At 34.4% G+C, this 15329-nt stretch overlaps 1 protein-coding gene and 1 pseudogene across 1 annotated transcript; one reads left to right on the top strand and one right to left on the bottom strand.

Moving 5' to 3' along the window:
• Positions 1-127: 127 nt before the first annotated feature.
• On the top strand, positions 128-5006 carry LOC132272841 (putative transcription elongation factor SPT5 homolog 1; annotated as a pseudogene).
• A 653-nt stretch (positions 5007-5659) lies between these two features.
• Positions 5660-9671, bottom strand: LOC132274377 (ABC transporter G family member 22-like). Its single transcript, XM_059775643.1, has 11 exons — positions 9619-9671; positions 8924-9326; positions 8629-8732; positions 8319-8548; positions 8056-8211; positions 7637-7820; positions 7253-7561; positions 6866-7163; positions 6473-6753; positions 6255-6362; positions 5660-6116 (listed from the first exon to the last, which is right to left on the bottom strand). The coding sequence occupies exons 1-11, from the start codon at positions 9622-9624 to the stop codon at positions 5865-5867; spliced, it is 2331 nt and encodes a 776-aa protein (XP_059631626.1). The 5' UTR covers positions 9625-9671; the 3' UTR covers positions 5660-5864.
• Positions 9672-15329: the final 5658 nt, after the last annotated feature.

Raw genomic sequence — 15329 nt, 5'->3', positions numbered from 1 at the left:
AAGGTTTTTTTTAGATACTTTAGTAGCTTAGATTTATGTAATCATATAAATTTGAATCCACTTATTTTGATAAAATTGTTTTAATTTATGTTTATTTATTAAGTAACTGTATGTTTTTTAAAACAAATTTTATGTGATCAAACTGCATAACTTAAAAACTAAAAAAAAATAAGAATTACGGAGTAATTAGTTACTAGAGTGTTAAAATTATTTTATCTAAACACAAATTACCATGGAAGACAAAACCAAAAAAAGTCTCTTTCTCTGTCTCACTCAGTATTTACGGTGTCTACAATCATGTCTAACCGGCGACGACCGTAAGAGGCGGAGATCCGACGAGAAGGAGGACCAAGATGATCTTGATGACTGTCGGCGTGGTGGTCACTGCGCGAAAAGGCGGTTAGGGTTTCTTTCCTATATTTTAATTCTCTGTAAATCTGTATGCATATATTGTGTTTATCTGAGTGATTTCGCGAGCATGAAGTTGAATGATTCACGTGCTTACTGAAATTGATGTCCGGAATATTGAAATTATAAACCCTCTATTTTCAGTTCTCTGTAAATCTGTATATGCATATATTGAGTTTATCGAGTGATTGAGCAAGCATGAAGTTGAATGATTCAAATTGGAGTCAAAATATTGAAATATAAACACGGTTGAAGTTCTTAAGATTAAATTTTTGAATGTAAGTTGATAAATATGTGTATGTACGTGTTTGCAGTGATTTTAAACTGAGATTAGAATTGAATAGTGATTTTAAAGTGAGATTGAATTGAATTTAGGATGGCCATTGGGTCCAACTATCAACAATCCAATACAGCACATCGAAAGATGCTAGATTGATTTTGGTGTTATACATATTGACTTTGCCTACATAAATTAGTTGTATTAGCATGTTCTTTCGTGGTGAAATGATTTATTATGAATATTGCATAGTGTTTTGGGTTATACAAATGATGCGAGTGGGCTGCATAATATAATATACCTCTTCCTTATATTTGACACTTAATCGAGGTTGGTTATTGTTTGTAAACTAATGGGCATTAAGCTTAATTATATCTCTTGCTGCTATCTATATGAAGAATACCACATAATACCACTTTTGAAGGGGGCCATTACCTACTTTCTTTTTGCTTGAAAAAAATGTTACCTAGTTGTAACAAATCGATATCACTGCAACCCTCCACGGCACTTCCTTTTGAAGTAAAAGATTTTTCTCTTAAAATTATTTTATTTTGAAAGAAAGAAAAAAAACACACATTCAGTGTTCCATCACCACTACTCCCCCATACACATGTATGATGTCATTATCATTGCTGATGGGTTGAATGTCTGGGCATACAGACTTCATAGCGGAAGGTGGAGCTGAACTTAAAGATGAAGGTGACTCTAGGAGCATGCACCATCGCCCATTGCTGACAAGAGATGATGACCAAGAAGATGTTGAAGCTCTCGAAAGACGCATCCAGAAAAGATATGCTAGGTCAATTCACACGGAATATGATGAGGAAGCAATGGATGTAGAACAACAAGTTCTTTTGCCGTCCGTTAGGGATCCAAAGCTGTGGATGGTTAAGTGTGTGGTATTATAACACTCCTCTATGATTTCATAATCTATGGTGCCTACTTGATTTAATCACAATGTATTTATTAAGTCTGTTCTTTTGTGCTAGATTGGTCGTGAGATGGAGGTAGTTGTTTGTCTAATGCAAAAGTACATTGACAAAGGATCTGAATTGCAAATTAGGTCAGCTATAGCACTTGATCATCTCAAAAACTATATTTATATTGAAGCAGACAAAGAAGCCCATGTGAAGGAGGTATGCAGTATCAAGGCATCATACATTTGTGTTGCTCAACTAAATGAAGAGCTTTGCAATCTATGTATGCATATATGTGATGATTTGACCCTTTTCCATTTGATTGTACTTCAAGCTTGTAGGGGCGTGCGGAACATATATTCTAATAAAGTACTGCTTGTCCCAACAGAAGAGATGACTAAAGTCCTTTCCGTGGAAAGCAAAGCTATTAATCTTTCCCGTGATGCTTGGGTCAGAATGAATATTGGGACATACAAGGGAGACCTTGCAAAAGTGTGGGCCTTCTTCCTTTCTTCATGGCCCTCGTGATATTATTTTTTCAGCTTATTTTACTATTATTTTTTCTTTTTGATCTTTAAGTTTTTTTATTTTTTATTTTTTAGGTTGTAGATGTGGATAATGTATGCCATAGAGTTACATTGAAACTAATTCCACGGATCGATTTACAGGCTCTGGCAAATAAATTGGTATATCTTAATTATCTGTTACTTAGAACTTATAAGAGCTTATCTTAATTCTCTTATTGTTAACAAAGTATCACTTTCTTTTAGCCCGAGAAACGTAAGCATTTTGTATTGTTTGATTATATTTACTGAATTAGTTAAATTCAGATTAATATGAATTTTTCATGTAAATGCAATTGCATGTGTTTTATCGAAATGCCCTAGTAAGCAAAAGGCAACTTATTCTTGTTCTAGGAAGGTAGAGAAGTTCCAAAGAAGAAGGCATTTGTTCCTCCTCCACGTTTTATGAATGTTGACGAAGCGAGGTAACCTTGTTTCTATCATGTCTAATAGCAACATAGCTTTTACTCGGTGTTTCTGGCATATCTATTTAAGATATTCCTTTATGCTTCATCTTCAAAGATATGCATATCCGTGTGGGGGCATAGACGAGATCCAATGACTGGTTATTATTTTGAGGATATATGTGGCATGATGTTCAAGGATGGTTTCTTATACAAAACTATATCCATGAAGTCAATTAGCACTCAGGACATACAACCAACTTTTGATGAGCTTGAGAAATTCCTGCAACTTGATGAGAGTGGAGTTGGAGATATGGCTAGTCTATCCACTTTATTCGCAAACAGGAAGAAGGGTCATTTTATGAAAGGTGATCAGGTTATTGTTGTTGAGGGCGATCTGAAGAATTTGAAGGGTTGGGTTGAAAAAGTTGAGGAAGACATTGTCCATATTAAACCAATGCTGGAGGAGGGCCTTGCGGTATGACACAAATTGAATTTCCTTTCCGTTTTTATAGTCATTTAGATCAAGTTTCCCTAATTAATACCTGTCTATTTATTCTTCTTCTTCTTTTTTTTTTGGCAGAATATTGTCGTTATAAGCAATAAAGAACTTTGCAAGTACTTTGAAACCGGGAATCATGTGAAGGTTGTCTCTGGTGCAGCAGAAGGTGCAACTGATATGGTTATCAAGGTTGATGGGCCTTGTGTAATTATCGTGTCTGATACAACTAAAGAAGATGTGAGTGGTATTCTGTTTTGTGGTTTTAAAATCCTTGATTGTTCCGCCCCCGCCCCCACCCCCCCCTCCCTTTTTACCTAATGGACAACTAACACCAAATGTATTGTATTTTTAGATACGTGTATTTTCAGAGCTCTGAGGTAACACATGGTGTTACCCAAATTCTTGTGCTGTTGGAGTAAGTTCTCATTTATCATGGCATCTTATTTCCTTTCTTTCAGTCAAGTTCTTATACTGTATGTCAATTTGTTACAGTAATATGGGCTTTGGTGTAATCATAAGTGTGGAAACAGAAGCTTTCCAGGTGACTGATATAATTCTTGTGGCCAATGTAGTAATTATATTGAATCTCTTGTTGAATTATTGTATAACCCATCTTTTTTTAAAGGTTCTTAAGGGAGTTCTGGAAACACCAGAAGTATTGCTTGTTAGATTAAGAGAGATAAAATGCAAACTTGAGAAGAAAACATATGCACAAGATTGGTTAAAGAACGTAATATCAGTGAAAGATGTTGTTAGGATTCTTGAGGGTCCTTGCAAAGTGAGATCCTCAATTCTTTGTGTTTTCATATTAATATAGTGATAATGGTGTTCATCACTATTTCTGTCATATATAGGGTAAACAAGGTTTTGTTGAACATATTTGCAGAGGAATTTTGTTTATCTACGATCATCATCACATTAAGCATGCTGGCTTTATCTGTGCTAAATCCCAGTCTTGCGTGGTGGTTGGTGGATCACTTGCCAACAGTGATAGAAATGTATGTATTTCATATGTTGTTACGATGAAAATTCTTTTGCTTCTGGGATTCTGCAATTTTTGCTAATTCTTATGGTTCAGCGTCCTTAAGCTGACACTTATGTTACCACTTCTGCAGGGTAATTCACTGGCTACAAGATCTGCACATCTGAGAACTCCACCTCTTGTTCCCGAGTCTCCAAGGAGTTTTTCTAGAGGCGGCCCTCCCTTAGGTGGCTGATGTTTAGAACTTAATGCTTTCTTATCTTATACATTTTTATTTAAATTTTCTGTTCACTTTCTGGTTATAATCACCATAATAAATAATCAAGAAATGAGATTTCAGAGTCTTTTTACTACTATGGTGTAGCTGGAGGAAGGCATAGAGGTGGAAGAGGGCACGATGCTTTGGTTGGTGCTACTATACAAGTTCGACAGGGTCCCTTTAAGGGCTTCTGTGGGTGTGTTGTAGATGTTAAGGGTCCATCAGTCCTGGTCAAATTGGAGTCCCAGATGAAGGTCGTTTCAGGCAAGTTTCCTCTTGATCCATATGTGGAGTTATTTTCCAAGCGTCCTTGTTTATATATCCTGTTTGCTCTGTTGATAACTATTGTTGTCTTTGCAGTTGATCGCAATCATATTTCAGACAACGTGATTTTTTCAACTCTATCACGGTAATAATTGGTTTGCCTTTGTATCAAGTTTTTTTTAATACGGTTTGATCTTCCTAATTGGTTTTGTTTCACCAGCGGCACACCTGGATATGGTTCCGAAGTGAGACCCCAATGCATCCTTCAAGGACACCACTACATCCCTCTATGGCTCCTATGAGAGAACCTGGAGGTCTGTTGTTTTAAATCTACCTTATTTTGTAATCACGTTGCTTACAACTGTATTTCAATTATTAATCTATTTTTGTCTTTCTTTAATGATTGATAGAGCAATTCATGATGCGATGAGGACCCCTATGCATGACAATAGCATGGAATCCGGACACGCAAGGTTTATTGAAGAACATGCATTTAGTATATCCTTCTAGTGTCACTTGAAAAAATCAATGTCTTACATTTTTCTTAGAGCAGGTATTCTCTAAACCAACTTGCCTCTTGTACAAACCAGTTTTACGTACTGAATTACTAATTGCCAAGTTTTATGTACAGAATTACTAATATGCTACAACAGCTTTAGCTTAAATTTTTAGCTATACAATTTTGGTGCTTTAAGTTTTCAGCACTTATTTTGGGGCTTTAATATTGTTATATGATTTAACAATCAAGATCAGTGAAGCCAATCACTTTTAGCTATCGCTATTCTCTTCTGTAAACTTTTCTTTACCCCACCCCCCCCCCCCCCCCCCCCCCCCCCCCCCTTCTTAAAACCATCATAGCCATCAATTTAATGAGGTTTGAGTCAAATATTTCAACATTCCAATCCAAATTCATTCTTAACCCAAGACTCATTTCAATTTCGAACACTTAGTCCATGCAAATTTCCTCTTTTATTTGTTGAATAAGAATATATGAACTGCTTAGTCCGAATGACAACTTGCCTTGTTTTAGTGACATACACTGATACACAGATAAACATGTTTAATTAGTATGTTACACAACAATTTAAAATTGATAATGAACTCAACAAAAATAAATAGCACAGAGGAGGGTGATTTCTGTTAATTACTTGCCTCATTAAACACAAAAGAAATGCTTGAAAACATCATAGTCTCAAGCTAATTAACATTTGAAGATAAACAATAGCTTAATGAGGAGCATAACAATCCTCTACTTTGGTAATGTCAACTCAATAAAGCATGAGATAAACTATGTCATAGTCCTTAATTTCATCCTCCTGAGGAAAATGTAGGCCAACATTCGATACCCCATAATCATCACCAACAGAGCTCCCACTTCTGCTCCCCCTTCGTCGAGCCTTTGTCCTCTGATGAAGAGAGACTCGCAAGAATCCAATCCAGACCCTGAACCAGAGCAGCTGTACTGAATCTTTAGGAGTAGCCGGTACGTGTGATAGTTGAGAGAGATGTAACGTACCCATGACATGAAAGATGGAACACTCTGCACCGAAAAATTACATGATCGAATCAAATTTATGTCGGTTATAAGAGTGCTATATCTCTACACCCAGCTCAGAATGAGCTAATTCATTCTATTAATCATCTATTCTGCTGAATTTTACTGGTAAAGCCAACTGACCTGAATAAAAAATCCACCAGATAACATAAAGGTCATGACGGTGATGGAAGCCAGTGTTGTTGCTTTCTTCACATCCATGAATGCTGCGCCTATTGTCAACCCTAGACCCTGCAATTTTGAAGTGCAAAAGTTTTCAAGTTTTTGACTTGATTATACTTTCTGTGATTCTAGATAGAAACGGTTAATAAAACAGTTTATTGTAGGTTTGAGATTCTAACCTGAGCAGCAATAATACTGAGGAAAATTGTAAGCAAGGTTAACGAAAATGCAGCGAAACTGTGCTTTAAGCCCACCATGAAATAGACTATTGCCAAGAAAACTATAGGCAATATAAGGTCCAGAGGAAGATCACTGGTGTTTCTGGCAATTACATATGCACTGAGTCTGTACATGTCTACTGATCTCTCTTTAGCAAGCATTGCCCTTTCTTGTGGGAATGTGAAAATGGCTGTGAATAGAGGAAAGAATGCCCAAAAAACCGAAATAAAGTACAGCAGCCCTGCCTGCATGTGTTTGATCAAACCACAATTACAACAAAAAAAAAAAAAAAAAAAAAAAAAAACCTACAAAAATTAACATAAGAAAGGTATTCATAATTTTGTTCGTAACACTTGCTTGATCATGAAGCTGCTTGGGAGACAAAGCATCTGAATGCCACCAAAGCAGTCCTACGATTATAGCAGTTGATATAACTTGAGTTACTCGAACACTGCTTAAATATTCATGGCGCCTCTCCTTTAGACCTCTCCTAAAAAGAATCGAGAACTGTTCCCACCAAGTTGCTCCTAAGTCCCTTGAATTTAACCACTCCCGTGTCTCAGGAACATAACCATTAATCCGCACAGGTTTCAGTAACTTATTAGTTTTCTCCACATTTGTAACTCTTTCTTCAAATGCCGCTATTAGATACTGCAAAGAAGAAAAACACATTGAAAGCAAGATTGTTATAAGCCAAATAAAGTCTCTAAATATGAGTTATATTAGGTATTGTTATAGACCTCATGGACATCAAATGGGGAAGGTCTTCTATGTTTGATTTCAGATTTTTGGGCACTAGGCAACAACTTGTCCTCCAATCCTGATGGAACTGACTTGTCCTTAATGTTCCCATTTGCAAGATCAATCAGAAACTCTGCTGGATTCATCGCTATAAGCGGAGAGCAACCAATTGAGGAGAAATAAAACATAGCATCCGCGGCTTTTCCAGAGTACAACGAACTTCCTTTACCCAGAAGAATTAACTTGTCAAACTTAGTGAAGAGTCTGCTTGAAGGCTGATGTATAGTAGTGACCACTGTCTTGCCAGCCTAGAACAGTAAATTAATTTCATGTCATGATCATGAAATTTCCAAAATTTGTCACATAGGGAAGGTTTTTAGTACCTCTGCAATGTTGTGCAGCATCTCAATAATTCGAAGTGCTGTTGTTGAATCCAGACCAGATGTTGGTTCGTCTAAGAACAGAAGTGAAGGGTTGAGAAGGATTTCGTTGCCAATGCAGACTCGTTTCCTCTCACCACCAGAAATCCCCCTCACAAATTCACCTCCAATTATTGTATTTTGGCACCTAACATCACATGTACCATTGTTTTACTCTCTAACCAACTTTAAAACTTCTATAAACGGCAACAAAATGATCTTGGCTAATCTTTTTGTTTTTCAGCCTTAACAAAGATAATAATTCGAGTGATATGAGGAAGTTTAGAATCCAAAATCAATTTAATTAATTAAGACCAATAAATAGTAACATAGCTACTTATAATAATAATACTCTTAAAACACAATGGTTAATCAGAGAACACCTTTCAAGACCAAGCTCACTTATGACATCTATGGCTCTTTCTTTCTTCTGTTCCGTGGTTAATGTATTAGGAAGACGAAGCAAAGCAGCATATGCTAGGGTTTCCTTGACGGTAAGGTGTTGAAAGACAATATCATCTTGCAGCACAAATCCAATCCTGTTTTTATCCATATGATCAATATCATTCAGTCACTTGATAACAATTATTTCGAAGCGAAGTGTGTGTGTGTGTGTGTGTATCAACATTTATGCGTGCTATTTTACCTTTGCTTTAGGGATTTTGTGTATGGTTGATCATTGTAAGTGATGATACCACCATTAACTTTGTCCCTCCCACTAAGAAGATTAAGTAGGGTTGTTTTGCCACCTCCTGATGGTCCCATGAGTGCAAGAACCTCTCCCGGACGTGCCGAGCCTGTAATTCCATGCAGTATGGACTTCTCTGCATACTGGTTTTCTTCCTTCACTGCTACCTTGTATTTGACATCTTGAAACTGCAATACAAGCAATGGAAATCAAACAATATTTTCATGTCTAAACTTCGAGTTTTTCAAGAAATTATGAAAGTTAGAACCTTGAGATATATTGGTAAGGTAGGTTCAATGTGTAGTTTCCTCCAACTCTGTGAATCTTGATACTCTTCATCAACTGGTGAAGATTGATCCATTGCACTATCTTCTGCTTTAGAAAGACAAAATGAGCAGTTCATTCAGTTGTAAAAGCCAGCATAAAACATCTTACTTCACACACACACACACACACTGTACAAAGTGTAAGCTAGCATGTTAATAGTAAACAATAAGGTCACAGTCCTCCTGATGATATTAGTGATAGTTTCAGCATTGATGCTGCTAGTACTAGCTAGTTACCGTGATTTTCGTTCTGCAATCTCATGACATCTGAGATGTCGTTAGAAGGAAATGAGGATGCAGCGACTGAAAAAAATCCCAATTCGTCGGTAGGAGCTCTACCAACAATGGGGCCTGCAGTTTCATCAAAGCTACAGGTCATATTATCAATAAGATGGTCTATATTCACTAAGAACTGCGCGCTCAGCGACTTTGTTTTGCGTATGGTTTTTCCACTTGGTGACACTCTTTTTAAGTCCAAGCTTGGCATTTTTTGTATACTTATGTCAGACTCTTCTTTGCTAGTCGTCGTCGTCGTTGCAGGCGCAATAACTGCAGTGGATGCAGCTTCAACCATGTTCCCATGAATTTTGTCTGAGTACTTCCCTTTGAATTCTTTCTTTATCTCCATCTGTGTTAGGAACTGATTTAACACAAGCAATTGTTCCATCAGTAATGGTAGTATATAATACCAATTAGACGAAAGTTTATTAGAGATGATTAATATAAAATCAAGTAGAGTGACACTTTTTCACTACTTATAATGTTAATTAAAATAATGAACAAACACTAAGATTTAATAGATATATATATGTGTGTGTAGACTACAACAGTGAGACAAATAAACTATAAGGTTAATTTGATATTTAATATGAATATATATATATATATATATATATAGAGAGAGAGAGAGAGAGAGAGAGAGAGAGATGTACGTGCATTGGAGATGAGTTGAGAGCAAGGAAAAGAGAGACAGAAAGGCAGTGAATTGGGGAGTTCCTTTTTGATGGTTATATAGACACACACTAGTACTGTGACAATATTGCCATCTCTAGTCACTCTCAATTAATGTGTCCTAACTTTATATTGGACAAGAGACAATTGATAATTAGGAGGACTTCTCTGTTTTCTTCCTCTGTGGTTTGCAACAATTGCTTTTGCTACTTGGATGACTCCACATCCATATCAGTTTCATAACAAGTGTTAGATTTTAAGTCGCTGACTTGGACAATAGAAGCCATTCGAATTCACACTTAATATACTGGATGTCGTTTATTTAAGTATCGAAAATGAGAGGGTGAATGAATGAAAGGAGACATAAAACGTGCTTTCATGCATTGTCCGCCTCAATCACTATAGTGAAGTCGTTTCGACTAATTTTATTTTCTTTTTTTTTTTTTTTTTCAAGTTAAGAAATACACTCACACATTCACTTTCTTTTATAGAGACTTGAACTCTTAATTTTTTTACTTTAAAAATTAAAAAAAAAAAATAACACTAGACTACACAACCTTTGGTCATTTTTAACCATGAAATGTCTCCATAAAAAGCAATTTTAGTGCCCTTTTTCCTTCCACCAATTTAACTCCACGCCGCCAAACACAAACTTAAAGTAATTCCATTTCCTTTCTCTCTCCAAACATGTTCAGGTATTTACACTATCAATTCAGTTTTTTTTTTTTTTTTTTTTTCCTTATTAATCAACCAAACACAATCAAGAGCTAACATTATCCCCTATTTTTCTTACTAATTCTTTTCTTCATCCTCCTATTAATACCAAACACAGTGTACACAATGACTAAAACCAAAAAATGTTACGGAAATCTTTGTAAACCACAAAACCATGTACAAGTACAGCATCGAAGGGTTGTTATCAGTTATCACTTGTCACTAAGTACACGAAGCCGGGTCTGATTTTAAAGTTGATTTTGACATTTTCTTCGTCTAGACCTTTTTTTTATTTTTTATTTTTTATGTTCCCTATATTTTCAAATTCATGTTATATTTAATAACTGTGGATAAATCAAGTTGAGAGATCATACAGAATTATAAGTGCTTTTTTAAACTTAATTACACTATAGTTGATTTTCTACTTCATTATCTTCAAATTATCTTTAATATATTAAATATAACATGAATTTGAAATATAATTTTCTTAAATTATTTATTATCAATCAAATATTAGCAAAATTGTTTGGAGAAAATTAGTTAATCCCGCAACATACATGATATACGAAAAAGGTAAAAGAAGAACTGTAGTATTAGTTATAGAATTTTGTTGGAAATTTTTGTGAAAAGTTGGACTTCGTTGTCCTTTGAAACTTTTTTCAAAATTAAGATACATTTTTTAACATAAAATCTTAAACAATAATCCTAATCACTTTCAGGTGAAGAGGCTAAGATTTTTATTTTATTTTATTATTATTATTATTTTGAGTATGTAAATTATATGCACCCCATTTGTTCCTTTTAGAAAAATGTACTTCACACAAACTATAGGCTTGGATGTAAGAGTGGGGCAAATAATTTGTGAATCCGCGAATTCTATTCGATCCGGTCCGATCCGCACGGATCGGATCAGATTACTACATTCACATATCGGTGGTGGATTCAAAAAAATTGAATCCGTAACTTACGGATCGAATCACTGATTGAATTGTTAAAAATCTGACTCTTGAGTCCGATTCGATTCATGAAATTTATATATATTTTTTGAAAAAATATATTAGTTAATGATAATTTAATGTACTCTAATGATGTATTAGTTAATAATTATTTAAATTTATGAATTAATATTAATAAATTAAAATTTTATCTACTGAATTAGGGTTAAAGATAAATAAATAATAAATAATACTCCATTACTTATTATTATAATAATAATAATAATGAATAATTTAGATAAAACTTAATTCGCGAATATTAAAAATTTTCTAATTTATTGGGAGCAAATCGAGATGCCTAATTCGATCTGATTCGTAACCACCCTACTTAGACCTGCTTTATGAAATAATAAAGGGACCACCGGTGCCCCAAAAGCTAGGGCACAAAGTGATTATATAACATGGTGTCCTTCACCTTGTCTAGTGTCAGAGACAGAGTTATATCTAGATATGTGTTGTGACCTTACATTCCACCTTTTTTAACATTTCTGTCGAATTAGAACCATCAATTGTGTACCTTCTTGTTCTTTCAAGCATGCATTTGAATTTCAGTTTCACATCAACCATTAACATTCATATTCATTTCCGTCAAAAAAAAAAATCACATTCACATTAGTCATTTATAAACTTATTTATAAACTCGTACGGGTAGCCTATTTAAATTATAAGTGTAATTTGTAAATAATTACACATATTCAAAGTCTACCGTTTTCAGAATATAATTTTTTTTTTTTATTGCAAATACTTCCTTCTTCCTTTCATCAAAGCTAATCAAATGAAGACTTCCACAGACGACTAAATTTTTGTCGCAAGCTTCGTCTACAAAATACATTTTGCTACGAACTTTCACATTTCGGTCTCAAATATAATAATCTTTATAATGAATTTCATTTCGTGACTAAAATTTAGCTGCCCCCAATAATATATTGTCTTACATTGAGTTACAGTTATTCATGTCCTTGTCTAACCAGAGAAACAACTCATGAGCCTAAATGGATGAATGGTTAAAGATGTCCTTGTGATGATCATGACTACATTGGCTCATCTTTCAAACCCTACTTTTTCAGTGAAATGGACGTATCGAAGGCTAAAGATGTGGCTATCCGCTTAAACAAACGACCCTAACTATCCGTCTCATGTACAATGATCCTTTGTTCGGTACAAATGATGTAAATCTAAAGGAAGATCGAGAAGATAGAAGAGATGGAAGATGCTTGTGGAATCCTAAAGATCAGAAGTTGAAATGGGTACGAAACAGATCATCAGATCTATGCCTTTGCAGCTGAAAGGAGAGGCAAAATATACACAAATACATACTATATATAAATATATATATATGAACTACAAAATCATCTATGATAATAACTATTATGACATAGCTTGATTAGTTGATTTAGAAATAAAAAATTTCACAAATAAAAAATTTCAGAGCTTGATTTCACCAAATACGATTTAGTTTGCAAAACAAGAATTACAGAGCTTGATTAGTTGATTTAGAAAAAAAATTTAAAACAAAACCCATACACACAAGTTAGCAGTTGCGGAGAGAGAGGAGGGCAAGCTTGAGAGTTGAGAGACAGCGGCTGAAGCTTGCGAACGGCGAACCAGAACTAGAACAACGGGCAATGGAAACTGAAAGATATGTGTTGTGACCTTACATTCCTCCTCTTTTACATTTCATTCGAATTAGAACCATCAATTGTGTACCTTATTGCTTTTTAATTCAAGCATGCATGTGAAAGGGAAAAATTAACATATCATACATTTGAATTTCTGTTTCACATCAATAATTAACATTCATATCCATTTCCATCTATAAATCACATTCACATTAGTCATTTATAAACATATTTATAAACTCTCACGAATGGCCCTGTTTAAATGATAAGTGTAATTTGTAAGTAATTGTACATATTCGAAGTTTGTCAAATGAAGACTTTCACCGACGACTAAATTTTTGTCGCAAGCTTCATCTAGAAAATACATTTTGCCACGAACTTTCACATTTCGGTCTCAAATAAAATAATCTTTATAATGAATTTCATTTCGTGACTAAAATTTAACCCCCAATAATATATTGTCCTACATTGAGTTTCAGTTATTCATGTCCTTGTCTAACAAGAGAAACTACTCATGAGCCTAAATGGATGAGTGGTTAAAGACGTCCTTTTGATGATCACCACATTGGCGTATCTTTCAAACCCTACTTTTTCATTGAAATGGACGTATCGAAGCCTAAAGGTGGCGTCTCATTTTCACGATCAAAGATAGTAGAATGATCCTTTGTTCGGTACAAATGATGTAAATCTAAAGGAAGATCGAGAAGATAAAAAAGATGAAAAATGCTTGTGGAATCCTAAAAATCCCTTTAGATTGTCAAAAGTTGGAATGGGCGTGTTAGATAGGATTTTTGGGGTAGTTTTGACGGGTACGTTTTGACTCGTTAATATTCATTTCTAATAAAAAATAACCCAATAATAAATGTTCACGAAAATCAAGTTATTCAGTGATAAATACCTACTTTTTAGCCAAATTCCTTCTCATGTAGTGTTTTTCAATCCCATAGAACCCCTGTTAAATATTTCGTAATATTGTTAGAGGTTAGGGACTTGAATTCTTTTGATTTTTAGTATTTAGTAATTTTTAGTGATTAGGTTTAATCTTCTTAATTTTTCGTAATTTTAAGAGATAGTTCCAGTTTGGACTTGTTTTAGGATTTTTTTTTTTTAAGATTTCCTTATACTGCCAGCTTCTGTTTATTATAAATACATGTATTACAAGAGCAAAATACACATTGATTAATTAGAATTAAAGTTGAATTACTATTTCTTTGTTAACATAGTTTTCTGTCATGGTTTATCCTACTACATTTGATTCGGATGTAGAGAGTCCTAGGAATATATGGTTGGGTAGGCAACACCACCTAAGAACTCACTCCCTCATTTTGTCACTCTCTACTTATTTATCCCTTCTCTCATTTTTGTAAATATAATAAACAAAAATATTATCAACTAAAATTAACTTTTAATATTTTTTATTTTATTTTAAAATAAATTATCTTCAATTATTTAAAAAATTCTTCAATGACACCCCCTCTCAAAAGAATTCCTGGTCGTGACTCTCTCCTTCATTTTTTTTCCCAGCCCATTTTCCCTCCTTTCCTTAGTTCCTTCCATTCCTCCCCTCCCAAACACAGCATTAAACTCAGTTCGAGATGGGAGTGCCACGGAAGTAAAAAAGTTAAACGGGGCAAAGAGGAGTGAAAAGCCCCCTTCATTTAGGCTGTTTTGGACATAGACAAAGCGAGAATTTCTAAATGATTACGGGTGTGAAAAAGGGTACAGTCGCCTGAATTGCCCCATTACCATCCCTACCCTTGACAAGAGGGGGTCTAGATTCCTAGCTAATGGCATTCATGATAGGTGACTGGAGAGAAACTAATTCTACAACTCCACGATGGTAATAATTATGAATTTAGAATCAGTTACTGAAAGCAATGCTGAATATAAAATTATAGTTCAGTATCATTTTAAAGACACAATCAAGCTAATCAACTACTTAGAGTTAAACATGTCTTGTTAATTATGAAATTAGAAGGGTTAGGTGCGCACAACCTTGCCCAATTGGTTCATCTCCTTGGATTTTCGTTGGTCTCACTCAAAGGGATGCAATTAATTAAACAGAAATTGGTTTGTCAACAAGTGGTTGGGACTGTCAAATTCAAAACCACTAACACCGACAAATCTCAACCAATAACAATTTATATAAAAAAAAAATACACGGCTCCGCTTATTTGAGCGTAAAATAATTTTTTTTTTTTCTATTTAGTTGTCAATAAAATATTTACAAAGAAAAAAATATATTAAAATTTAATAAAAATAATTTATTCATCAATTTTCGATCATTTATTTTACACGATCCACCCGATGAACTCAACCTAAATTTTTGCCAAATACTAAAAAATTAAAAAAAATAAATTATAT

Source organism: Cornus florida, unplaced genomic scaffold (assembly GCF_030987335.1).
Source record: "Cornus florida cultivar Cherokee Brave unplaced genomic scaffold, ASM3098733v1 CherokeeBrave_3.0.0_Hap2_Chr09, whole genome shotgun sequence".
Lineage (NCBI taxonomy): Eukaryota > Viridiplantae > Streptophyta > Magnoliopsida > Cornales > Cornaceae > Cornus > Cornus florida.
Note: the sequence above shows the minus strand (reverse complement) of the source record. Positions and strands in the feature narration are given on the sequence as shown.